General features: G+C 44.6%; 1 protein-coding gene across 1 annotated transcript; it reads left to right on the top strand.

Moving 5' to 3' along the window:
• The first annotated feature begins 430 nt into the window (after nucleotides 1-430).
• On the top strand, nucleotides 431-21,400 carry por (Protein-serine O-palmitoleoyltransferase por). Its single transcript, XM_084576810.1, has 12 exons — nucleotides 431-510; nucleotides 594-987; nucleotides 3,086-3,281; nucleotides 6,120-6,163; nucleotides 6,243-6,543; nucleotides 11,258-11,368; nucleotides 12,976-13,076; nucleotides 15,425-15,504; nucleotides 16,297-16,360; nucleotides 16,423-16,508; nucleotides 17,363-17,470; nucleotides 19,602-21,400. The coding sequence occupies exons 2-12, from the start codon at nucleotides 798-800 to the stop codon at nucleotides 19,698-19,700; spliced, it is 1,380 nt and encodes a 459-aa protein (XP_084432936.1). The 5' UTR covers nucleotides 431-510; nucleotides 594-797; the 3' UTR covers nucleotides 19,701-21,400.
• Nucleotides 21,401-27,171: the final 5,771 nt, after the last annotated feature.

Raw genomic sequence — 27,171 nt, 5'->3', positions numbered from 1 at the left:
TCGAAACGCAGCCGCCGTGGTCGGGTTCTAACCCGGGTATTCCGGACAGTAGTCGGGCGTCTTACCACTGCACCACCCCGGCGGGGCGTATGCTGTTTCGGAGTCTGTGCATATCATGGTGTGCTGAGTCCGCTGCAGCATTGCCGAGGCCGAACGCCTGGCCATCAGAATCGCTACCGCACACATCAGTCTGCTGCAGACTAAGCACCCCACGGACGCAAGCTCAAGCGGAGGGTAAACGGGCTGGTTGGTACATGCTTAAGAATTAACATGCATAGCTAACGCAACTGAATTCTTTCGACACTTGCTTAAGTTCTATAACCTGCAAGAATGACGGAAATGTTGCAGCAAGGTTCTTGAAATGAAACAAAATTCGAAGTGACGATTGAACTTTGGTTCAAATTAGCGCGCCAGCACGAGCACCCTCCAGAGTGCTCCCGGCGGTAGCCACTAGTGGACCAAGTCAACCATCTGCTTTCTGCTCGCCCACGAGTGATTTTTAGAACATTGGTAATGCGCATGCTGTGATATTCTTATTTTTGTTACTGTTATCATCTCACATCACTAGTTTTGACGACTTCGCCTTCTTTCAGCAGCAACCCTGACGGGCGGGATGGCGGCATTCATTCTGAAGAAGTTGACATTCATGGGTTTGACGTCGGAGTTGCGAGCGCAACGTTATATTCTTAATTGGTTGCAGCTGCAACGACGTTCGCTCTGCCCTTTCTTATCGCAGTCTATGCCAAATAACTTGCTCACCCATCGGTAATGACTGCGTGTCGCTGTGACTGCGGCAGATGGATTTCGACTACGAGGATGAGGACTTCCCCGACGAGGAGTACTACTTCGACGATGAACAAATCGGCGACGTCGTCGCCCTAAGCGATCTTTACACTCATTGTCTTGTCCCAACGCTGCGCGATGGGCTACGTGCAGCAGTGGTTCTGCTGCCTGCGTGTTTGCTTCTCAGAACCGTCGTCAGCGCTAGTGAGTAAAAATGTTGCTCGTTGCGCGTGCTTATGATGATATCATGTAGTTGTAATAACTGGCAAGTCTATCGCAGTTACTTTGTTTGGCTATGTCTAGCACGGCGTGCGCCATGACGCCGGGGATTGTACTGCTGACGGAAAAGCAGCCATATGAATCAAGGCAGCGTGCCGAATTGGGGGAGGAAAAAATAGATCGTGTAAGCAGCTGCGCTGAAGAACTAAATGCTAGCAGTTATGTGCAAAAAACAATGAGCTGCAGTAGCAAGAAAGCTACACTTGCTGAACTCAAGTAGACCAATTAGAAAGAATGGTGACATGCACAAAAAAAAAAAAAAAAGAAAAAAAGAAAACACTAGCGGAAACTGATGATCACGTGGAAAATATTCGTGGGTATGAACTGGGGCGGATTTGAGTTAGTTTTGAAGGCGGTGGTTATGGACAGAAAGGGTGATCCCTTTAACTTTTAGAAAACGAACAAAAAAAACGGTTCTGAAATTTGCTGGGTTTACCGATGTAATTTTTTTTTTTGTTTTGTTTGACGCTCCATCAGCTTCTCTATAAATTCACCCTTAACAAAGCACGTTAATTGTTGATGGCAGTGGTCGACAGGCTGGCGTGGCAGACCTTTGCCTATGCCTGCAAAAGGTCATTGCTAGCCTGGAACTATCATTAAGGTACCCTGATAATTTTTAGAAAAGTGCGGAGAGAGTCTCTACTAGCGTTTGACTTCATAGCTACCATATTCAATGCGTGCGAGTTAGTGCATACTGCTGTCACAGTTCTACATGAGGATAAAGTTCTTTGTAGAGTGCATTGCTGAATTGGAGAAATGCGTTCCCCTGAGATTTCATTGTTAAATTGAGGCTGGCTCAAAGGCCTATTTATGAGGAAAGGGAACTGGAGGCAGGTAGATAAGCATTTGATGGCCAATGCCAGCGTCGCCTGCAGGTTTCGAAAGGAATAGCTGTAGGACTTGGGTACAAGTCTCGTTACTTGGTGTAGCTCATTCATAGTATGAGGTGGCATATTTCTTGAAGTGCCTTGTCCTGACTTCGTCGGAAGCTGGAGTAGCCCCACAGCATGTGCTGTACCATTCAGTGGGCACCTGCTGCACTTTTTACATGTGACTGTTGCCACTTGGTTGTCAGAATCTGTCTCCAGGTCGTCATTCTCACATTTTCGTTTATTGAGGCCGTTTCTTTCCTCTGTTACTTTTACTCATTATTGGCACACTATGCTTCACGTGCATAGTGATGGCCAGTATGGCAGGAAAGCTCCATCTTGCATTTAGGAGGCACTCACGATACCTACTTATGCACTGAAATATGCCGTCAGGCTGGTTCTTGTGCTAATGGAGGAGATAAAAACTCATGTTTATGACTATTCGTTCGTGTAATGTCACAAGTTTTCCTTGTCATAAGGCTGCATACCCAATGATTGTTTTCATTAAGACTCAAGGCTTTTCATCATGGTGCACACTTTCAAACTGGTAGTTATTCTTACTGTTCACACCATTAACCTCATCGTACCAATAAAACAGTATGGTTTGGTAAATGAGTGCTAGAAACATTTATGTAATCATCAAAAGTGGGTAAAAAAGCACCGTTGTGCTTTTTTGTTGCTTTCACTTGGTTTCAACCAGCAAAAACTGCTGAAAATGTTTTTCTACTAGCCTGAACAGTTCGTGCACTCAGTTTCTCAACACCATTTGTATGTAGGTGACCTTGCCTGATGACTATTTGTGCTGTCTTGTGCGAAATACAAATATACTCGGTGCTGCAGTTATTTTCGTTGCTGCGGCTTCAAAATTCAGCACTGTCAGAATGCATATTTTTGGATTGCTTGGTACTTTGCTACTTAGATTTCACAAGCATTCTACTGTAAAAGAATTGAATATTGTGCACGACAAAGACAGGGCTGTATGCAGTAATGATGTGGTGCTTTGGGACTGATTATCTATACATGTTGCTGGCTTGCACTAAAGGGAGCTGCCCTGCTAGCTATCTCTGTCGTACCGGGAACAACGAAAACAAAACATTTATTTCTGACACAATTTTGCTGTTGTGTTTTAATACCATCATATTGTTAAACGGCAGGGTTGCTGCCAGCTGGTGGTGTATGGGTGCATGCACTGTCTGCACTGCTTGGCCTGTGCTGCCTGTATGCCTTGGTTGGCCCCCTGACAGCGTACGTGGCTGGCCTGGCACTGCTAGGGACTGCCTTGCTGACTGGGCTTCGCCAGCATCGTGGCCTTACAAGTGCCTTGCTGGTCGCTGTTTTTGTCATTGCTTGGTGAGTGCTATATTTATGCGGATCGTAGGCACGAGCAGTTTTCTGTAAGGGTTGGAATGGAAGGAGGAGCAAGCTCGTGAATGAATTTTGTCCCTTTGAGTGGGACCTGATGTTGAACATTAATGGCAAGTGGAAAAAAAAAAAATACATGTTCAATTGCTTCTAAACTGTGCTGAATCTGATTGAAAAGATGTTTTTGTTTTTCAAGGCCAACATTAGCGGACACATTAAGTTCACTGTATTTATGTCCAAAAGCTGCATAATGGCAGTGCCATTGTGCAGGGAGGGCCTTGGAATAACTTTGGATGGCTAGGCTACTTTGATTTCATAAAAAGCAGTCTGAATCACCACTTTGTTGGTCACGAGATATGCTTTGGAGGGTGCCTTATTTACAAGGATTCGCTATAAGAAATCTTTTGAAATGTGTAACAGGGTCAAGTATAATAGGCAGTATTTAATTTCTGCTGTTTTTCGTGACTCGCTCGTTTTAAACTATTGCCCGCTTAACAAGGTTGTAATTGGTGCCCTAGGTAGCCTAGTCTCCTTTGTTTTGTTTGGTCACAGTGATACCATAACATGGGTTTGTGTTGGCACTGGCCCCTTATTCTGTGTGGCAGGCACTGGAAGGCCTAGGTTAAGTTAGTGCTTCTCTTGTGATTCCTAGATGCCTAACAAATCTCATATCTTGGCTGCAGTGTTCAAAGTGCCGCAAGGTGTCAGCGTTGCATTACCTTTCCAATTTCATGGAGAAGCTCAGGGCCCACTAACTGTGCACAACAATCTTGGTGCATAGGGTTTGCATTTAGTTCTCATTTGCCATTGTTAACCTTCAAATCTGCAGCCTGAATGTACTGAGAGAAGAGTTACAGGACAGTTCCAGGCTGCTGTACTGTTGTGTTGTTGTGTTTGGGAATTGTGGGTTTAGTTATATGTGATCATGTGCTTGTCCCTGTTGCGCTGCTTCCTGAAAATGTTTTGGTCACAGATGCAGGTCAACACTTTTTTTCCTGGTGAGAGTACTTGTCAGGTCTGGACACCAGAGTAATATGTGTGCTCTCATGTTGATATTAAACAGCAGGAGTAAAATAGTGTTTCTGATGCAGCTCTAAAATTATCCTCACGGGAGTAGCCACAAAAATATGTTTCCTTTTTTTTTTTGTGTGTGTCCTGATAACAGTGCACAAGACTTTAGGACTGCGCAAAACATGCTGCATTACACTTTAGATAAATTATTCAGACACTTCTTTCTTGCCTTCAGTTTGAATTTCAGTTTTACTGGCTCCAGGTAGAATGAGAGGAAGAAGATGGATAACACGATTTGAAAGGGTAGAGGGCGGAAAACTCAGTTCGCAGCTCAAGCCAACATTTCGACAAGTGGATTTGTCTTCATCTGGTTTCATACAGTTTTACTGGCTGTGACACAGAAATATAGAACACGCAACTGCTGGACGTTTGCTGCTCTGTCAGGTGCTGCAAATAGCATGGAGATGTACACAACTTTGTTGTTGTTGTTTTCACTGCCTGACTACTGCGGGGTGCCATAAATCCCATAGCCTTACAAGGAAAGGATTTTGTTTCGGTGCCACATGCAGATGCACACAAGCGTGAAGCACCAAAATGAAGAGCTCTATCAATCAGGCACGCATATCTCAGAGTTCAATATGTGGTCAAATTTTTTTCCACAACCCAAGTTGTTTTCGATAGTCTTTGGTTGCATGGTACAGCTATCGTAGCGCTGCGCAAGCAGCTTTTGTGTCATGCTGGAGGTAAAATGCACTTGCTTATAGCAGCAAAGTGCATTGTCAAGTGTTGCACCGTTGGGCATGCAACTGCTTTCTTGTGTCCACTTGCCACCTATGAATTTGCATATTGCAGCAAAACATATAGAAATAAATGTGAAGTTCAGAGGGCTGGTGAAAGTGCACTCACACACAAATGTCCAATGACCCACTCTGGAAAACAGACCTCTCACAGGACTTCAGAGGTCCTTGATCCTACCAGTTGTGAAAATCACCATAGGGCCTATGCAGTTTGTAGGTTACTATATTGAAATGCCACTTGCAACATTCAGATAAACTGTGACAAGCTGTTCAGAACAGTTGGGCAATTGTGAACAGGCTTATTCTTTGCTCATAGGTGATGCTACCGTCTGCTGGTCATCAGAAATTGGCCGACTGGGGATGTTTATAACTGATACAACGAAAGAAGTATAGAATGGCAGGCTTGATGGCATTATCTTACGAAATGACATTCTGAGTCTCTATACCTACTGCTGTTGCTATCATGGGTCCAGCGTGGCGGGCCTAATGGCTTTATCCATCTCAGCCACAACAGACACTTGTGGAAAGCAATATTTTCATTTTAGAGTACAGTTCTGCAACATAAAAATTAGGCATCCCTTCTACTTTACTGCTGCACGTTTAAGGTGGGAGAGGGAGATGTGAATAGAACTCTTCAGAACCCTTGGATCCCAATTTAGAAGACACACTGCTCCTAGGCCATGCATGCATGCTTGTTTGTTTCGTACGGCTTGGTTAAAGCGGGGCTTCATATCTATGTTGGATGGCTTTTCACATAGTGTGGTAGCTTACGACAATTTGCTAATGAGTGTGTGTAAGGTAATAGAGGCACAAATTAAGGGGTTATTAATTAAGCATGTAGCAGAGTGCATCATTCCAGGGGGAGTCTCAGGTGGGAGTCATTAGCACTGCCGTGTTGTACCCTTCAAGACGGAGTTTAAGCTTCCGTCAAATATTTTACAAGGTTGAACATGCATAACCAACTAGCCTCACTTTGGGTTTTGCAAAACTAAGATTTAATGTGGCACCTTGCTTGCAGTGAGCTGTGGCTGGTTGAACCCACGTCCTGGCATCAGGTTCGAGGTAAGCTAGGATACCTTTGAGAGAACAAAGGCATCTAGAACAGCCACAACACTGTCTTTGCTTGGTGGTTGGGGTGCAGGGTGCCAATTGGTGCTGTGCATGAAGCTGGTGTCTCTTGCTGTCGACCTAGACCGAGGCCGGCTGGGGCTGCCAGGCCCCGTATCCATGCTGGGCTACCTGCTGCATGTGGGCACAGCACCATTTGGGCCTTGGGTTGGCTACAATATATATTCCAGGAGCCTGGATCCCGCCCTTTTGGCAAGCTTTGGGTTTGGGCCCTGGTTGCTTGCACTGGGTCGCAGCCTGGCGCTGTCCTACACCTGCCTGACTGTCTCTAACTGCTGGTCAACCTGGCTCTTGTCAAATACTCTGGGCCTCAGGCAAGGCTTCTGCTCTGACTCTCTTTCTATTAAGCCCTCTCATGTTGTTTCAGTGGCTGCGAAATGACTGGACTTGTCTCAGGATTCGTTCACAGTATATATTCCTAATGGCTGCATTGTATGCAAGTGTTGTAACAAAAGCTCGTTCAGAAGTTCTGATTAAAGGAGTCATGACACGGCCATCCGAAATATTGCAAATTCGTATTTCGATAACGGATTCTTTAAAGCTAATCAAATTGAGAGCATGAAGCTGCTCCCACTGACCCGTGTTGTTGAAATGCATTTCGTGACATTATGAACCAACACTGGCTACCGCATCATCTTTACTACCAGCTGCAATAATGTGGCGGTACACTGCACAAACAGTGCTCACACTTTCAAGTGTAAATGTGGCCTTGCTAACAAACCATCATGACTCCTAATGGCTGTACTAGGCCATATTTGTCAAAAGCGCGTACAGACTGTATTGAAGCGCGATCTAATAATTCATGCACACATCCACCTTTAGTGCAACCGCTGGCTACAACAGTGACAAAAACACAAGCGAACCACAGAAGACTGCAGTGATGGCTACACCATGAAAATATCACGTGTAACCTTCTTGCCATCGGAGAAGATTGCGTGCAACAACATATTGTCTACTCCAGGAACTCCACTCATTTTGGGAGATACTATCAATATATGTAAACATAGACAGCTCTGAACCGAAAGGGAAATTGGCTGCCCTGTGCAGATAGCGCCTCCTCTATTTTTACAATGCCTGCTGAATGCAGCCGATCGGATCGTCCACAGTCCTCTCCTATCCTCCTTTCCTACTCTCCCCCATTGGCTAGCGTTTGCTCCTGGTTTATGTTTGTGGAGAAGAGAACCAGCTTAGTAATGCCACACAGTGTTTTCATAGCTCTCTCTCCTTTTCATTTCTCTCTTACTGCATGGGTGGCACTCTGCATCCCTCATGGTCATCAGACTGCCTGTCAGATATTGATGCATCATGGAGCGCGCCATTTGTCATGCTGCTTATTGTGCAGTGGCTGCAAGTGCTGGTCCTAAAAGGTGGAACAGCGGTGCTGGCATCGCTATGAAAGGCTGTGGCGGCCAGTTGGGATCATGTCTTTAGCTAAAGGCCGAGACATTTCGGCAGCAGCACTGAAACTGATGGGCAGAAATATGAAAGCAGAGGCTAAAGATACTTAGTAATATGTTAAGCTGCATTGGTTTTCGAATCACATTTAGTAAGGAAAATAGGAGGATTAATAACAATGGCATGGTACACCTTCCAGAGAAGGCATTTTTCGAAACTGCAAGGTAGCTTTCAAGTCGTAGCTCTACTCTTGCCAAGATACGCTGTCACTGTCATGACGACAGAGATTTTTGTCTGTCCTCGGTAGCTGCAGCTACGATTGTTTTAAGAAGCGTAAAGGACTCCATTTTCGAATGCATGGCGGTGCAGCTGATGCCAAAGCACTTATTGGCTGCCAATTAAGTTATTGGTTAGGCATCTCTTTTCTAACTTCTGAGCTGAGAGGATTCATTTGTGGTCTTGTTGGGTTAGTTGGTTCATAATAGATGCAAAGAAAAAACTGTGCGAGCGAGACGTTGAAGAAGAAGAGGCAAAGACACAGACAAACGCAGAACCAGGGAAACGAAAGAACAGCACAAGTGAGATGCTTTTATGGATGAAACAAACGATTGTTACAACTTAAAATGCTTTATTCGTCTCGCAAGAAACAGTAATAACCAATGAAAACACCTCAAACAACGCCCCTAGTATTGCCAGTCGCGATGCTCAAGCCATAAGCGGAACGAATGCCGCAGCCACCTCTGTAAACGACGAGCAAAGCTGCTGCTCCAGCCGATTGGTGTTTGAAAAAGCGCCGCGCCACGGATGAAGCGAGAGCTACACTAGAAAGGGTATGAAGTAAGAATCTTGCATATGTGTGGCGTATGAGTGGGAGCAAGCAATCACCAGAACGCCAGCCCCCTGCGCCTGGACGCAAGCATGGAGCAAGCACTCCTATCTTAGTAGCGCCTCATTGCGGCAGCTGACTGAAGTGATGTGTGCCGACAACTCCCGTTGAGAAGCAGGCAATTTGGATGGCCTTGTAAAAATACAGGAAGCACTGGTGCAGCAAACTGTGCAGCTCGCTGTTGTGTGCAATGCTGCAGTGCGGTGCCGTTTTGCATGCGGCTTAGAGAAAATTTGTTTTAGGCCAACTTTACTACATTCTTTTCTTATATGTGAACAGGTTTGGAAAGGGGTCAATGCTTAGGCCTTTGGTCACTTACCCTTCACAAACTTGTTTGCATAGAAACATGCTAACTTAATTTATTTTTGAATATGGTGTGTGTGAGCAGAGGCAAGAGATCAACTGCTAATGCTAAATAAAACCAAGAGCACCAGAAGCCCCTAGCTTTTTTCATTGCTTTGCCAGATGCATTGAATTTTGGATAATCATTGAAAAAGTTACTGACTGTCCTGGCCACACCATTCCTTGTGGCCAGCAGCAGCTGCCTTCTTGGCCAAGCTTCTAGATGTGCACTCCACAGACAGGAAAATAGAGAATTCGACTGCATTTAGGCCAGTTTTGTCTTTTGCTTTCTTCTGTAGCTTTTTTTCTTCTGAGAGCACTTTGCAGCAGCTAAGTCCTAAGACTAACCAGCGAGGGGATGCAGGTTAATCATGCTGCTTCCTGTGTTTGTGAAAATGTAATGATATTATTTATTTACTCAGAAACACTCGGTTGGTACCCGCAGACTTCTGGCGAGCAGAAGATATCATTTCATTTTTGCATGACTTACAAAAACATTGTGCTGCCATAAACAAGTAAACACAACATCATAATACAGAAGAGAAAATCAAGGCAGCACGCATTATTGATTATACTTCCCTACAAGTATTTTCAGTGAGAAGCAGGTACAGTTTGCTTTTTGTGTGCAGTTTTTTAGTCCACGCATTATAACTTTCATTTTACCATATGCTTGATGAAGATATATGAATGGATTTTGTCCATACTTTTATACTTCTCATACCTGTACACATACTTGGTTGCTCGGTATGTCTAGCACATTTGCTGGCTGATAGATCCATGGCTAGATTGCTGAAAAGTACATGGGTACCTCCTAAAGTTTTTGACCAGTGGAGTGCCACGTTTGAAAATGCTTAAATGATACTAGCCAAGGTGTGCTTATCTTTAGTTTCTCTCAATCTTAAGTCGCAGTGTATGATGGCTCCGAGAGGATGCGACAATTGAGGCTGTTCCACTTAGCGTAGCTGCTTCTTTCTTGCTTGGAGAGTGACTAGTGCCAGTACTGCTGAGTCGGTTTAATAGAGACAAGATTGTGTGAGTCAAGAGCACAGCCCAGCACCAAACTCTTTACAGCGTGTTTTAGAGAAGAAAAGCATGGGACATGCTATGTAACCTGAAAGCGTTACCACTTGACTTTTGAAGAATGATATTCCTTTCATAGCATATGAATAATTTTAATCTCTGGATGAGCAATATGACATATGCGACAATGATTCGCTCTTCTGTGATACCGCCAAGATGAAATGCATGATTGATTGAACTTCTCAAAGGTCACTAAGCTTGCATACCAAATAAGAAGCGACAACGGCTCTTACTTCAGAGAACAAAGAAATTCTAAAACACCCATCACCTACGGCTTGGTAGCCCTTAACACTATGCAAAACATGAAGCAGGCTGAGACGTGTGGGGGAATTGGTGGTTGGTGGGGGTAACTAGCAAATTCTTTTTAGACGTATCTGCTACACCAGTGGAGCTTAAATTTTGAGGTTTTGTGCTTGGCAGGAGTAAGTGCAATAAACTATTTATATTCTGAAGTTGGTGTCATGACCCCTTTAGCCAACAGGCTTCTTTTGATGTACTGTAGTAATTAGACAGCTAATATCTACTGAACCTAGCCCAGCCAGTGCACATATTGATCATGTTTATAGTTGCAATTCTGCCAAATAGAAGTTTGTTCTGTGTTGTTAACCCTTTTAGGATGAGAATGACCAAGATGGCTAGAAAGTGAATGCTCATTTTTCTCTCGCCGTTGTTAGTGTTGCGTAGAAAATGTGGTAAGGCAACACAATAAATTCAGTCACACTTAACATTTTTTGCCATCCTGTGTTAGTGGGTGTGAATTAAAAGGTTTCCTAGCTTGTGACCCATTCCAAGTTAAAATATCAATAATCTCAGCCCCTCTGTACTAATAAAACTTGCCATGGCTGTTGGAACTTGTTCACAGTATGATGAAGCGCCGATAGTTTGGTGGCAGCGATGCTTGTGAAGTCTTGCGGCTGTTTTGGGTAGCCATCAGTAAGCAAACACAAAGCGTCACAGAAATAAAGAAGGCTCCTCTCTGTGAGTACCCTGTCTGGATTGCTCTACCCTCGACTACTAAATGTATTCATTACCATATTGCTGTGCAATATTGTTTCCCTTATAATATTCCAAAAATAACGGATGGCTATGCTTGTCATATCAAGACATACTTCCATGGCTGTGTGAACTTATTGGCCTGAATGCAGCCAAGCACCACAGCATTGCAAGCACCTCATCTCAATTCTGCGTAAAAAGATGAGATACAGTGGGCTTTTTTTTTTTTTTTTAACTTAGGCAGTAGAAATTTTCATTGCTTCATTTTTGTGAGCAGATTTCATGCATTGAAGTGCTATTAGCAATCTGTATTCGACAAACTGGCTTTGCAGATGGCTGGCTGCGTACCGGGACGCGCTGGCCTTCCGGTTCAGTCACTACTTCATCACTCTCCTGTCTGAGGCCAGTGCTGTGGCAGCGGGAGTCAGTCACGACGGATCCTGGTAAGTCAGTCTACACTCATTAATGGCTGCAGCTTGGCAGCCTTTTATGCCATCACGAGTGGTGTCTTCCAAGGTCCTGTTCCTCTCGGTGGCCTGTGTTGTGCCTGTGATAGAGATCAGTTCATTAGTTTCAGGGCTTTTTTTCCAAGAACTATGCTATAAGGACAGAAACATTTCAATAATAATAGTTATATAATTATATACAAAAGTGAATGTCGTCACAGACCAAGCATGAAGTGTGGAATTGAGGATTGCAGCCTGCATTTGTGACATCACAATGCACCTCTTAATTTCCGGCTCTGCACTAAGGAAGCTGGAAATTTCAGTTCAGTTCAGTCGTTCAGTCGTGTCCGACTCTTCGTGACCCTATGGACCATGTCGCGCCACGCTTTCCGGTCTCTCACTATCTTCCTAACATCACATAACTTCATCTGCAGTGCCTCGAGGATGCCATCTAACCATCGCGTTCGCTGCCTACCCTTTCTCCGGCGACCCTCAACCTTTCCCAACATCAAATCTTTCTCCAGCGACTCCTCTCTTCTCATCAGATGACCAAAGTAGCTGAGCTTTAACTTTAAAATTTGACCCTCCAATGAGCAGTCAGGGTTTATGGTCGACAATATCGACTGATTTGATCTGGCAGTCCAAGGAACTCTCAAGAGTCTTCGCCAGCACCACAATTCAAACGCGTCAATTCTTCGGCGGTCAGCCTTTTTCACAGTCCAACTCTAGCATCCATACATCACAACTGGAAAGACCATAGCTGGAAATTTAGGTGGCCTTTATAACCTTTTCACTTTATAAACCAGTGCCACCATAACATTATTTACAAATAAGTACAATTTTTGTGTGGTCGTAAGAACTAACGGATGGGCATAATAGATCTTCAATAGCCTTTTTCTGGAGATAGTTCAGGTTCTACTAGGGTCAGTCATGCCCACCTGAGACATTCCTGTGGAAAATTAGATTGCAGCAGTAATGGCACAAAGTTCTTAGCTTGCGAGTTCCTTTAACTAAGTAGCACAGGGATGCATGAAAACAATAGTGGTAGCTGTCAGTCACTTCAGCAAGCTGCTTCTTTTATAACTTGTTCTGTGGAGTTTTGGTTTCATGTCCAGACGTAGAGAGCAGTGTGTGGTGTCGTTGTAGAGGCGTGTTATAGACCAAGAAGCATGTAACCTATATAGCATAGTTGCAGAGCGAAGTAAGGCACAAAGGTGCTTTCTCACACCTGGGAAGTATGTCATAATGGCGGCAACCATAAGCAGGTTTCTTTTTCTTGAGCAATGTCAGATTCATAAACTGCAAGAATGAAACATGCTTCATGTACTCTGCACTGGCCATACTTGATGTGTTATGAGCAAAAGACAGTCTCTCGGTACATCAAAACAGATATTTTATACTATGCTGCCTTGGTTTATTAACATCTTTCCTTTTCCAGACGCCGCACATAAGGTCTGTCACTCTTGGTATACCGTCGTAAGTATGGATAGTATGTGCTTCAGCTATACTGGCATCCCCACATTTCCAGAAAGCTCTTGCACTGTGTCACTGAGAGTGATCCTCTTTATGGAGGACGGCAGCAGTGAGTGCAGTGTTGTGTGCAGGGCATTGCAGCTGTGCTCCCCACTGGACGTGGAGCTACCGCGGTCACTGGTCCAGGTGGTGGTGCACTGGAACCGTGCCATGCACACTTGGCTCAAGCACTGTAAGTGGGCTGCTAGGGGTCTAGGGCGGCAGTGCAGCTGAGGAAGGGTGTTGGCTGGGGTGGTGTTTGGGACGAATTTAACCGTGCCTCAAAAAAAAAAAAAAAAATGCGAAGGGGCACGTTTACCACAACTTATACGTTGAGATGTTATACAGCGTCAACTGTTATAGGCAGATTGCGCATGAAAAGACGTCATCGCATAGCAGGGTCACATGACATTTTTCGTTTTAAAGGCCCCGTTCTGCAGAAAATCCTATATTGTCGTAGTCATGGGTACTGTGGGCATGGTCAAAATTGTGAGCGAAAAATCACGGGCATGCCTCTGGCATGTGGTAGGTGGCAGGTAACATGGCCAGGTACTGGCTGGTCGTTGAGTTGTGTGAGACCACATGACATGGCAGGTGTTACCAGTGTTGGCTCCTCCTTTGAGATAGGATTGAACCTTCCAAGAACCTTGGACGATGACTCCTAGGCCCTGCAGGCATGTCCATACGGCTTTGGTGTTTGGTGTGTTGGGGGCGTATAAGCAGCTCAGGCTATCATGCACTAAGCACAAAGTCCCAGAATATGGCTTGGTTAAAGCAGGAATTTATAGGTACCTATTTAGACTGGCTATTCACATACTAAAGCAAAAGCTTTACTAGCTCTGTTACGCGAAAATCCAGTTGCCAGCATGTGGACTCGATAGTACCCCAAAACGACTTCAGGTGTGTGCAGAAACAAGTGTGACAGATACTGCGCCTTTCCCTACCTGTGAACCAATTATTGAGGCGAAAGCCTTTCTAAGAAAAGCTGATGGTGAAAATCTCACGTCGGTGAGATTTGTCTGCAAGATTCCGCGAGTGACAGATAATGCGCCTTCCTTTCCTGTAAACCATTCATAGCGGTGAACTTTCAGAGCTGCACACCGGGTTAATTGGAGAAATATGGGAGAGGCCTTCGCCCTGCAGTGGGTATAGTCAGGCTGATGATGATGATGATGAACTTTCATGCCTTCAACAGAACGCTGGTTGTGTTCGACAAGGGGCGCAGGATGTACCGTGTGTGTGCTCTCAGAACTTTTGTGGTACCCTTACAGCTGTATGCTAATTAATATGTACGAGTTAATAGAAGCACAAATTAAGAAATAACCAGTTAAGCGAGTAGCAAAGTGCATGTATGCGAATGAGGATCCGCAAGAAGAGCTGCACACTGGAACCATTGACGGTATTGTGTTATACGCTTAGAGGTGGAGCTTAAGTGTCCCTATAATTTTTAACTTGTAGTTCATGACAACATTTTATTGCAGTGGAGCAGGAGCTATGGAATTTTTATTGGCGGTGGAGTGGAAGTTGTAGAACCAGGAGCATACCCTGTTTTACTATGCACAGTTTATACACACACACTTTATGCACAGTTTATGCTCTGCTTGCAATTATATGCCATCTCCTAAAGCATATTGCAGAAGCTATGGAATTTTTATTGGCGGTGGAGTGGAAGTTGTAGAACCAGGAGCATACCCTGTTTTACTATGCACAGTTTATACACACACACTTTATGCACAGTTTATGCTCTGCTTGCAATTATATGCCATCTCCTAAAGCATATTGTTATTATTCATTATTTAAGGTTGGCTTCTAACAATACTAACAGCATCCAATGTTAAAAGTTAAGCAAGAAATAGTTTCTTTTATTGCAACAAAGTTGTTGCAAGTTTAGCTCCGTCCAAGTTGTCTTCTCAAGGCCCTGTCACTTTTGGGCTGCCATCTGTTCAAAACATGTACCAACATGCCTAATTTGCCTCATTAAGTGCTGTGCACATCTCTTGCAACTTCTGTTGATAGGAGCTTTCATAGGTGGCGATATCAGGCATCAAAGTGGGGCTTCCTAATCCTGCCAGATTCTTGCAGCACCACTCAACCTAGGATGGCATATATTAGCATTACGAGCACCGCAATGTGAATGGACTGAGTTGCAGCACATAGCTTTTCATCCTATGCAAACCAGTAGTAATGTCATGCTGTACGGCATTGAAACAGGTCATAATTTTGAAACAGTTGTTAAGGAAAACTTCGGTTTTGATTATTCGAATTTCTTGCTCAATATTCAAAAAGTATTCGAAGACTCGAGAGCATATATTTGATGTCTGAGTAATTCTGAACATACGCTATTCTATTCAGTCACCGAATTAAATAGGAGGATATTTGATTCACTGCTTAAAAATGTTGAAAACTTGCACTCCTGTATTAAAATGCCAATTGCTAGACTGTGTTTTGTGTGTCCTTCCTCTGTAACTTTCTTTGTGTCGTGCAGTTTCATTCATCACAAATATCTTCTGATACCCCAATTTAGTGGCTGTTTGTGTGCAGATGTTTTCCAGGTTTCCAGGCCAGGTTTGGGCAACTTTGCGGCCCTGCTGCTGACATATGCGACCAGCGCTCTCCTCCACGTGAGTGCTGTAGATGGAATGCTGCTTTATATTGCCATAGTTACAGGGCAAAAAACACATTTTTTTTACTGTAGATTCTCCCACATTTTTCCTGCTGTTTAGAACTGTGCTTTAGAATATTGACAAAATAGGTTGTGATATAGAGATGGTGATGAAACAATGCACAGAAGACGTAGGCACCCACACGCACGCACATGTACGTACATACGTAGACAAGGACGATACTGCACTGACAACAAATGATTTATACCCGCACACCTTCTTTCTCAACTTCTTCCATGTAAACCTCACGCCTTGTCTGTGTGTGTATGTGTGTGTGCCTCTTTTATGCATTGTCATCTATTCAGCTGCGTGTTTTATCATGTCTGAAGAAGACCGACTAGCTCACCATTCTACTGTATTATGATTTAGAGGATTCGCTTTATAGTGTAGGAGAAATGAAAAGAGTAAGAGATGCCATCAAAAGTCTGGCTCTCTGTTGTGTGTGTCTTGAACAGGCCGACAGGGAACTTGTTCTCTGTACAATCACCTCTTTTCTTTTTCTTCTTCTCCCCCACTCTTTTGCTTTTCAACTCTTACAGTATACTGCCTAGTATAGGTTTTAGTCCTTTTCAGAGGAAAATGATAATATAAATATGAAAAGGCAAATTAGACTCACATAACCATGATATTGTGTTGCTGTGCACTGTTCTTAGTTTCTGGCCTTTGATTTTCATTCAAAATGTGCAAAAAACTTTAGTCATTATGCCTCCATCGAATCACGCGCTCACTATTTTCTCTCTTCAATCACAGGGCCTCAACTTCCAATTAGCTGCTGTGCTTCTGTCGCTGGCTCTTTACAGCTACGCTGAGTATGGTAAGAAGTAGTTGATCAATGTTTCTGGTGAGAGGTGTTACTCATGGACCCTTTATATGCAGTGTTGCGGCAAAAGCTGAGCCAAGTGTACAATGCATGCGTTGGAGCTCGCCCGTGCCGACCCAACTGCGAGAAGCATGCACTCCAGGTAAGATCTCCTTGCTTTCTCCACTCTATAATTTAAGTGGCAGTATTTTATTTTATTTTGTGCTTGTGCTCTTGTCTGCTAAATTTTCACTGTGCTAAAACCTTCTTTTGCCACTTGACTGTGAACCTGAGGATAGGTTTGTAAGCTGCATTTCTAATCATCTTAAAAACACAGAACTTATGGGCCGTTATGGACACTTGTGGCAATCCAAATGTTTTTATCACTTTACAGTAGCTGTACACACGTCACATCACTGTAAGTTGGTACTCCTTGATGTGCCTAATGTATTTCCTATGAAAAAGTTTACCAGCGACAATTGTCAGCTTCATTTTTTTGACATACTTGATGCGTCCGATACAGCTTGACAGCTGGTGATGTTAATCAGGTAAAAGACCAGAGCTCATCAGCTATACTTAGTGTAATATGAATTTAAATTTTGAATCAGTCCTACAAGTTTGAATGAGAGAAATCTGTAGGCTAAAAGAATATTTTGATACTGAAGCCTAACTACGTGAGAAAAAGGATCCCTAGGCAAGTGCTCACGGAGGCTTGTAGCAGCACTGCATTCGCATTGTGATTCCAAAGTGTGCATTCACATTGAACCTTGGTCCTAATGTTTCTAATGAATGGAATAATACCATTTCAGGAGATGCCTGATTTGCTGTGGAAGGTGATGTGCAGTTATTGCTTATGGTTATAAGAAATGGCTGTTAGAAATTATCGAAAGTATGGTTATCATGTCCAACAGATACGTTTATATTACTAGCACAGGGCTTCCCAATCAGTGTGCTAGCTGCAGTCGTTGCAGCTCAGTGTGTGCAGTTTTGATTGCTCGAGTCTCCACCCGTGTACAGGCCAACAACTGGGGTGTCCGTGGTGCCAACCTGGCCCTGGGCTTGCTGGCAGCTTTCCACTTGGCCTACCTAGGGCTCATGTTCGACAGCGAGCCCCTGCAAGAGCAGGTGGGGTGTTTTGCATCCTCATATTGTAATGTAGCTACAGGAGAATGAAAAAGTAGTAAATCAGAAAAAAAAATGGTGCGAAGGAGGCCGAATGTGCACTAGCGTAAGCTTTTGTCACTTTGCGAAAAATCCGGTCTGGCTGGCCAAAGCCTCTACAGTGGCAACTTCCCCCTCCATCCCACCATCCTGCTAGGGAGTTGCCCACTTACCTGTGATCACTCTTGATTCACCTCATCACCACGTGCCTTTATCCTCCAGGGGCACCATTCACGAATCACCACCCTACCATACAACTTTACCCTCCAGAAGTTCCACCTACTGCAGACTTACCTACGTTCTCCCCGAGTCCTGCGGTCCCCTATATTTTTCTCGTGCTCATATAGACACTGCAAAGCGAGCAAAATTTCAACTGTCCCAATGGATGTTCCTTTCATGTAGGTTTCAATAGCTGAGTCTTCTCTTTCTTTTTCTGATTTCATGGCTTACAGTGCACATTAAATGCACTGTACTGCACGAGAGACTGTGAAGAAAACTCTGCAGCTTACGCTACATAAAAAGCTGCGTTTTGCAACTATCAGCTGATTGAGTACAGACATTTACTAGTAGATTGTGGGATATGGGCAGTCATAGCAAGAGATACTGCAACACACCACGAGACAGTGTCATGGCTCTCAGGGATAATTAGGTGCTTCAACAGCGTGGCATTGTTCTCTTAATTAGTACTTTCTTACTACTTGTTAAAGGCGTGTTCAAGATGTCCATCGAGATGTCAGATAGTTTTTTTCTTCAGTTTTGTGCCACGAAAGTTTGTTTGCCTCCGTGTTCTCCCCTGCTCTGGCTCTGTCTACTTCCTGGTGGCATACTGACACTGAATGCTAGAAGCTGTTCATGCTTGATGCGCTTTTGCCAGAGCTACTGTTCTTGTTGCCTGCATCCGCCAGGCCAATCTTACCTGCTGGGAACGCAGTTGAATCAAAGATATACCGACTATGTATGCTAGCATAGAGATGCCAAAACAAACCTGCCACTCAGATTTCTTTGCCACTACAGTAGAACCTCGGTGATATGAATCTCATGAGGTCGCGAAAAAATTCATATCATCAAAACTAAAGAAAATAAATACGCAGAAGCATGGGAAAGGCAGTCGCACAGATCTGCTTATGTTCGAAAAGGTTTATTATGGTCGCGCGGTCACAGCTTGGCGCACACAGCGTGACAGGCGATGGCGTCTTTGGTGACCTGTGGGCTGCATGCCTCCATGGACTTTCACGGCACTTGCAGCATGAGAAAAGATGGCAACGTGCCTGCTGCGCGGCGCCGCAGACTGCTCGCAATGCGTAGAGCATGTTCGGCCAGTGCACGCCCGCAGCGTGTGCCGCCGACTACTACTCACGGCCGCGCGACGCTGCAAACTTTTCGCAGCATGGAAAACGATCGCAATGCCGGCGATGTGCAGTCCGCTCGCCTCTGCATACATCGCGCGATGCGTACAGCACGACGGGAGATGGCAACATGTGGGCCGCGTGGCGCCGCAAACTGCTTGCGGATTACAATCGCGGAGCCAGCGATACGCGGTCCGCGCGCCCGTCACGTAAACCGACGCCAGCTGCTCTGGTTGCGACGTCTGCGGTATGTGGGCCAAGCGCCACTGAAAGCTTTAAACGGTGTGATCCCGAGACAATCACGACCGTCGGCGAGGTGCGGACCACTCGTCACCGCAAACTGCTCAAGATGCATATATTACATCACGATTGGTGATCGCGGAGTCAACGATGTGTGGGCAGTGCGAAGTGCTCGAGATTGCGGTTGCAGTTTGTGCGTTTGTATCATCCATAGTGGCGCAGGAGAGTGTTCAGAACATCCAAAATTTTACGAGTTGTACACAGTGCACTCTGGCCGGGCAATTTCAAGAATTCGTATCATCCCAAAATTTGTATCAACCGGATTTGTATCACCGAGATTTTACTGTAGTGCTAACGAGCTTTCACATATCAATGATCTAACCTAGTAAGCTTAGGTCCGCTAATTTATTTGTGATGTCCCCTATGCAGCTGTTGTCGGCAAAGAGAAATTTGAAGAACTTAAACTTTGTAGTGATGACTGTAGCCAAGTGTTTTCATGCATGGCGCAGGGCTACAGCATGCAGCACACCCTAGGGAAATGGTCTGATCTGCAGTTTGCCAGCCACTGGGTGGCCCTGGCCATGTTCGTCTTTCAGCTGCTCATATGATGGGGTGCCTGGATACCGGAGCCACACCATAACCCATTGGTGCCAAAGCCTTGGAATTCCTACTTGTATTTTGTGAATCTGTTAGCAATAAAGGGAGTATTAGCTTGGTTATCAAGGGCTACTTTGGAATTTCTTTTTTTTTTACCTCCCCGGATTTTACTGAAAATTTCACAGTACATTCTCTTCAGTTTGCTGGTCATTTACATCAGATTCCTCAGCTATTCTATGTTTTGTTGCAACGCAAATTAATTTTAAAATTTTTCCGTTTGTGGATCAATTGGGGAGATTTCTATGGGCAACCTTGGGTGCGTGACTTCACTGGATGCACAGCTTTCTGTATTTGTTCTGGCTTTGTTGCACGGCAAATTTTGAGCTTCAGCTTGCTTTTGGTCATTTCAGAAAAATAGTGACTCCAGCTGTCACTTACAGTTGTTAGTTTAGCTAATGATCGCGCACACAAGTGGTTTTATGGCCGTATACCGGACGTCATAGGCTTTTCTTTTATGATGTCACAGCCCGGTTTAAACCTTCTTCCAAATTATTTCCCTGTTTTTGCTTTTTTAAAATACTTTTGCTTGATATCTTTAAGACGATTTTTTGTACTGGAAACAGGGGACTGTAAAGAATGTGATGTGATTATAAACTGAAATTGCTAAAGAAACAAGCTGGAGTTGCCCTTTAATGCCTTGCATTTGCAGTATTCATTATTTCTGTTTATTTATTTACTGGTTTTTGCTGGGAAACCTTTGATATTCAAAGTGGAACAGCTGCAAAATTTATTTACAGTGAGGGAGTATGTCCATATTGACAGCCAAGTAGACAACCAAACCTTGCAAGACACTTGCTGGAGCAGACATGAAGCAGTTTTTATGAAACTTGTAGTTAGCTTGCAATGTTGTAAACTGTAAACTTTTTTTTTTTTTTTGCTACCAGCAGGAGGAATGGAATTGAATTCAATGTGGATAGCCACATGTAATGCCATCTGTTGTGTAGCTGTCTGACAACGTTGTCATATGATACCTGCTGAAATGTCTTTTCTGTTAGGACAGGGCACATAGACAGAGCAAAAGGAAGGTAAACTCTTTTGAGTAGTCTGTCTCACAGGCTGTGAGTAGTCACTGTCTTGTTGATTGTGTAATAGGTAATGTTTTCTTTCCTGCCATTCAGCCTTAAACATAGGCACTATTGAATACATATTTGAAATACTTAAAGGAAAGATGCTAAGTTGAAGATTTTTTTTATAAGGTGGGGATTTATTTGTCCCGTCTCGTCTTCTTTATATTTAGCTCATGGGCTGTGGAAAAGTTCGCAGGAAGTGTTCTCAACAAATGTTTGTCTCCACAGGGAATTGAACCCCTATCCCTCCCGGGCTCGTGAGAAACCGGTTTTACTTCTTGTCTAGCGTGAAGACGATAGCAGCTATGACAATAACGATGCAGTTAGTGATAATGACGCTGCAGTTAGTGATAATGATTATATTAGCAATGACAGTGACAGTGCATTTAGTTGATACGGATGAAAGTAGCGACAATGATGATGATAGTAAGGATAATATGACAATGCAGTTAGTGAAAACAGTCCTGTAAAGTGGCTTTTGCTATTTCCACTCTTCAGCAGACTTAAATGCAGTCCTGTAATTTATTTTTTCAATAAAAGTTTGGCAAATACCTCCATGTACTACCACTTGAATTTTGTGCCTTAATTGATATACGTTAATGTATAAGTTAATGTTTTTAGTTTTACTTTGTGAACTATTTAACAGTAGGGGATGTAAGACAATTTCCTTGTGTCAGTTGTGGACTGTGAATTGTGCCTGGTGTTGTGGTTGTTGAACTGACACATTTATGCGAAATTAATTTTTAACTCTGTCTGAACAGCTTGGTCAATACAGTACAGTGGTGAAGAGATTCCACCCACTAGTTGAGTGGTCACTAAATCCAAAATGGGTGAATGAGTAAGCTGTTTATTTAAAATGGTAGGCGAAATGGTCTCCTTAGAGTTCCCATGCAGCATCCGGTAAGAAGCCTGGATCATGAGTGCACTCTCACGTGATTCTTTTTCACGTAATCAAAGTACATTACGATACCCAGTACAACATGGATATATGGACTCAAAGGGGATTGTGAAAGTGCCATTTGCGTCGACATCTGCTGCCCTCTGGTGTAGTGCACTGCTTGCTAGGCAATGCTAGGCCCAACTTGCTTCGCATCAAGTTGCAGCAGATGATGCTCTGAAACTACCCCTGCTTATTATGTATAATCCTATAATCATTTCACTGTGAATAGAATAATTTCATTAACATAATATGCTGTTGGTTTTTGCAAGCTTTGGCATTCAAGCACGCGAGGTGAGGGTAGCCTATAGACTTTAGCTTTTTATGTTGGCCTCACCACACAACAGTGTGGCATGAAAAATGAGCACAAGAGGCCAAGTGCCACTCCAAAAGCACATCTCATGTTCATGTCGCCATACAGAGCCAATGTCTGCAGGTACCCAAGGGCGTGCAGCCAGCCTGTTCCCATCTCCTAAAAGTGATCAAGAACGCCGTTAAGACAAGTGGAACTTGCAAGGGCACAATGCATTGTTGCATACATCAAATGAATGGTAAAATTGGGCTCTGATATATAAGTGCCTTTCCTGTACCTTCACGCAGAATTTTTGAAGGGATAATTTGTGTGTTCGGTACAGCCAATAATTCGAAATGTATGGGTAGATATATGCATGCTCGACTGTAGTGGATTAGGATACAATGCACAGCATTACTAGCTGCACTCGCGGATTTCACCGATGTCTGTCCGAAGCTGCTCTCCATGAACTTGAAGCGCGCAATAGCTGGCGACGGAAATGGAAATGCCTGTATGGCTCATGTATGTGCCCGCCGACTCTCAGCGCTCAGCGCTCCCCAAATGACCACTACATCTTGTTATGACTGGTGTTTCAGCCGAGGCTCCAGTGGCTGTACCAAGGGAGCCAAGCGGGTCTGGCGAGCAGCAGCCATCAAAGGCACCCAATCCGCGGCGACAATGAGATGGGTTCCATTGCCACCACGTGCTGCGGCGGTCATTCGCCTTGCCGGGTTGAAAGGATAGGGGGCAATCCATTCATGTATAATTACCCGCCCGATGCTCACAGGGGTGATCAAGAGAAAGTTTTCCCTATTATGTGTGTGACATTCCGAGAAGTAGGTGCCGTGGGAAAGTGACATTGCCCAGGGGCGGACTTCTCGGAATCCCGGACTGTCTAGACTTAGCGCTGCCTTTCCACCGCCAGCTCAAGATCGCCGTCGCCACCAAGGAAGTTTCTCTCGCCACGTGAAGGTGTGCAAAGGCTCAAGTACTACCGTCGGCAGTGGGCGGCACCTCGAATGCTCGCAAGTGTCCCCCTAATTGGACTGCAGGACATGAACTCTTTTTAACAAACAGTATTTAAGAGGTAGAGTTGTGTCCAACATCAGCTCAGCTCCTGTTCTCGTCTCTTGACCTGTACATACGTCACCATGTAAAAAGTGTACATAAACCTTTTTTCTTCGCTCTCCTCCCTGGCTGCTCCTGGCTTGATGTCGCTTCTGCTCCTAGCAAGTCTGCTGTGAAGTATAGGCCCCCGAACCCTAATCACATCAACCTTCATCTTCGAGTGTCTCGCTGCCTTCAGAAAGTGCCATGCAGACTCGACGGCTCTCGCGCGGCCCTCTCCACCGCACCACGTGCCCTCAAGGGGAGGCAGGAGCCACGCGTTGTTGCTTTGGTGTCTTCTAGCTGCCTGCCTTCTAGAGCGACTCCGTCCTTTTCGATCGCGGTTTCCGCACCGCGCTGCACTGCCTGTCCCGGTACGTCTTCCACCACCGCATTCGCCCACTGTGAGCTGCACATTTGGGAGAGCAGCTTCGTGGACTTAATTCCTTTGAAAACCGGTCTTCACTCCACCGCCGACGACATGCAGGCACCGCCTTCACGAGCCGCCGCATTTGCACGCTTGTCCTTTGAAGTGCACCAACCAACTCCCGTAGTATCTCAGATTATCTCGCAGTGCGTCACGAGTGCCCGAAGAAAAGTGACTGTACGGCTCCGTTGCGCTTGGACTGCTAGATGGAGATTCTACGGGAGTTGGTGGGTGCACTTCAAAGGACAAGCGTGCAAATGCGGCGGCTCGTGAAGGCGGTGCCTGCATGTCGTCGGCGGTGGAGCGAGGACCTCACCCCTCCCGCGCATCGTACCTCGTTGCACCAGTGCCACGTCCATGGAGTTAGTAAATCTCACAGCTACCTTATCATCCTATGGCAGACCTTTACCAGTGGCACAAGCCCCACCGTTTTCTCTTAACCATCCGCAATCCGACTTTTAGTAGCGAGTCTTTGCTCACCATGTCGTGTTGTGATCCCATTTATGCAGCTCACAACTTCCCAGCGCACGTTTATCTCACTGCACAAGCGCCAGGTGGACGGGAGGGGAGGTGGGCTGGCACTGCCTTCACTACCAACGCCACTAATAAGCCGGCCTGCAATCACAGGGCTGCCTTTAGCAAGCAGCCTTTGCTTCGAATTTACGCCTTAATCGCAGACAGTTTTTTCAGAAAATGAAAAGAAAAGTTAAGCTCCTCAATCGAGAAAGCTGTCTTTAATAGATTGGCGTCAGGACGCGCTCTTTGTCGTTCGTTAATCAGTTAAAGGGTCAGCTATCATTAGCGTTAGTTTCCCACTTCCGAAATTAAAAAGAAAAAGTTTCGTCTACGAAAGATTCACGGAGCGCTCTGTGAAAAAGGCCCGCAGACCTGACGACTGAACATCCGCCGTCATTTCTGCTTCCTGTGTACTACGTCTTTTCTAATGCTGTACTGCCGAAAATGCGCCTAGCTTTGCCGGTTTCTTTCGCCTGAAGCGCGTTTAGTTTCCGACAACCGTATCGCTTAAAGCAAATTATTAGTTCAGGAAAACAAGGGCCGGTAAGTAGTTTAGTCTGGTAGAAGGATATAGCTTAACTATAACGAGCGCTGATTACTTCCCGTATTTGACATCTTGTGTAGCATATGAGACGTGAAAAGGCTCTTGGTACAAAAACTGCCATCTCCTCGTTACGAAAACGGAGCCCCCTCGTTAATCATAACGTCCATCTATTCGCGACCGTGCTGGGTATTTCCGGCTTAGCAAAATTAGCATACGCATACTCATACAGTCGTAAAATGCCACATTGTATGCCGACATAGATATAAATCACCGCTTTAACCAACCGCATGAGCGTACCTGCATGGGCTAGGGCCGTGTCAACTGCCAGAGCCATACCCATGTTTTTAGCTCACGATGTCGGCAACGCCGACGCCGGATTTTCTGGAAAACGGCCTATAACGCTGTCGCGTCAGAGGATGACACATGCGGCCGTGACCTTTACACCTGATACTTGACAGCAGTCGACCAACTAAAGCAAGCTGGTTCTGGTAAGGTTTGTTTATTTTATTTATTTTCGATACCCTCAGCGCGGAGGCATTACAGAAGGGAGTGGGCAAGCAAACGCAAGAAAAATTTTTTTTTTGTTAAAGGCGACACAACAACGTAGTTAAAATGTAACAACATACAGTATTCCAAGCAGTCAAGGAAATAAAAAAAAAGTACTGAAGCAACAACTGTAACAAATGCAACACAAGAAAACAAACAGCAGAAAAGTAATAAAAAAACGAAGAAAATAACAAAGCACTAAGAACTAACTATTCGCATAAGATAAAAGCGTCCTCATCAGAGACATGACGATAGGCAGCATAATTCCGTATACAAGCGGAAGGTGGTTCCACTCTTTCGATGTGCGAGGAATAAAAGAATGCAAAAAAGTGTCAGTACGCCAAAAAATAGATCCAGTCTTATGCTGATGGTCGACACGAGAAGAGCGATAGGGGGGTGTAGTGATAAAACGAGAGTGCAGTAACTGGTGATGATAAATTTTATGAAAAAAGCATAGGTGTAAAGATGTTCTACGTTATGCGAGAGATGGTAAGGAAAGATTAGGTTTTATAGCTGTGACACTCGCGGTCCGGTTAACAAAGGTTGCATTTGACACCCTTGTCAGGAGGTCTGCGGACGCGCACACAATTACGTACGTGGTGTCGTAACTTGACATAGGAGAGGGACTGGGCGGTGACGGTAGCAACATGTGAAGGCAGAGCGTTCCAGTCAGTTATAGTACGTGGTATGAATGAATGTGCATAGTTAGATGTATGACATGACAAGCGCTTAACTTTAAATGGACGGTCGCGGCGGTCAAAAATGGAAGAAGGCAAAAGAAAAAAAGTCATTATGAAGCGTTCAGCGATGATACAGTTTATGAAAAAGTGATAAACTTGCAAGTTTACGACGTAGACGTAGATCCTGAAGATCGGCGCGTTTCTTCAAGGTTGTGATGCTGGTATGACGCGAATTATCAGAGAAGATAAAACTAACTGCGCGATTCTGCAATAATTCGATGTTATTTATTAAGTATGCTTGGTGAGGATCCCAAAGCGGAAGAAGGAATGTTTTTCCCAGTCCCCCTCCCCATGCTGAAATTACACTTCTGGCGTCACTGGCGCAAGCACGTCCAGGCGGCTTGGTTAAAACGGGGCGTTACATGTCGGGTAGTCGCCTTAGACCTGTAGCTGGATAATGTGGCAGCTTATTAGCTTAACGCTATCGCGTCATACCCGTTCCCCATAATTCCTTTTTCATTCTGTTATTATTTTTTTTAACAGGAAATTGTCCCCGCAAGACATGCATGAGCGTGAAGACACAGTTGTCAGCGCTTTCTTTATTTTAACACGGACGCCATTTCGACCGATTTTTCTGACACCAAGTCTCGGTAATATCAACACTTTTCTCAAAATTGGGTCATTTGCAGAGTAGCCAAACCTAACCAAAAATTAATAACAAATATTTTGTCACAATTTTATAACTTAGCGTGACCAATAAATCATACCGAAATGGGTGTGAAATATTTTAACAATAACCCTCTTCATGAGGTTCTCGGATGGCAACTATTTCTTCAAAAGCAGCACTAACAAAATTTTTATGAGAAATTGAGAGCGATGGGTATAGAGTGCAGCATTCGGTATTTACAAACGTGTACTGTTGTTGGTACCAAAATATAAGCACCGAAAGCACTGTGTTTTCAGTGCCACGGTGAACCTATAAGTTCTAACGGACGCAAGCCGACCGCCAAGCCAGTCTTGCACGACGTTTTGTGAAGTTGGCTTCTCCGCACTAAGAGCTTTCGTGCGGAAAAGCCAGCTTTGCAGAGTAACGCCAACGAGAGCTGCGGTCACTGTTTCTGTTGACGATCTTGCCATTTTGATCACATTCTTTAGGATAAAGCTTAGATTTCTACAAGCGTGAGGCACTTCCTGCTGTGCTTAGTTACTTCTCAAGCAGCCTGTTGAGAGCTAAAATCTGAACCGCACACTACTTCGCCAGTCTAAGACTGCCTGAATATCAGCCTCTTTTTCCTCGCTCGGTAAC

This window comes from Amblyomma maculatum, chromosome 1 (assembly GCF_055883805.1).
Source record: "Amblyomma maculatum isolate TAMU_Amacu chromosome 1, ASM5588380v1, whole genome shotgun sequence".
Classification (NCBI taxonomy): Eukaryota; Metazoa; Arthropoda; class Arachnida; order Ixodida; family Ixodidae; genus Amblyomma; species Amblyomma maculatum.
This window is presented reverse-complemented; position numbering and strand designations above follow the sequence as displayed.

Coding starts and splice junctions, on each gene's coding strand:
- por (XM_084576810.1), top strand. CDS start 798: ATGGATTTCGACTACGAGGATGAGGACTTCCCCGACGAGGAGTACTAC. Junction 15,505..16,296: donor CGACCAGCGCTCTCCTCCAC/GTGAGTGCTGTA, acceptor CTTCAATCACAG/GGCCTCAACTTCCAATTAGC. Junction 16,361..16,422: donor TTACAGCTACGCTGAGTATG/GTAAGAAGTAGT, acceptor CTTTATATGCAG/TGTTGCGGCAAAAGCTGAGC.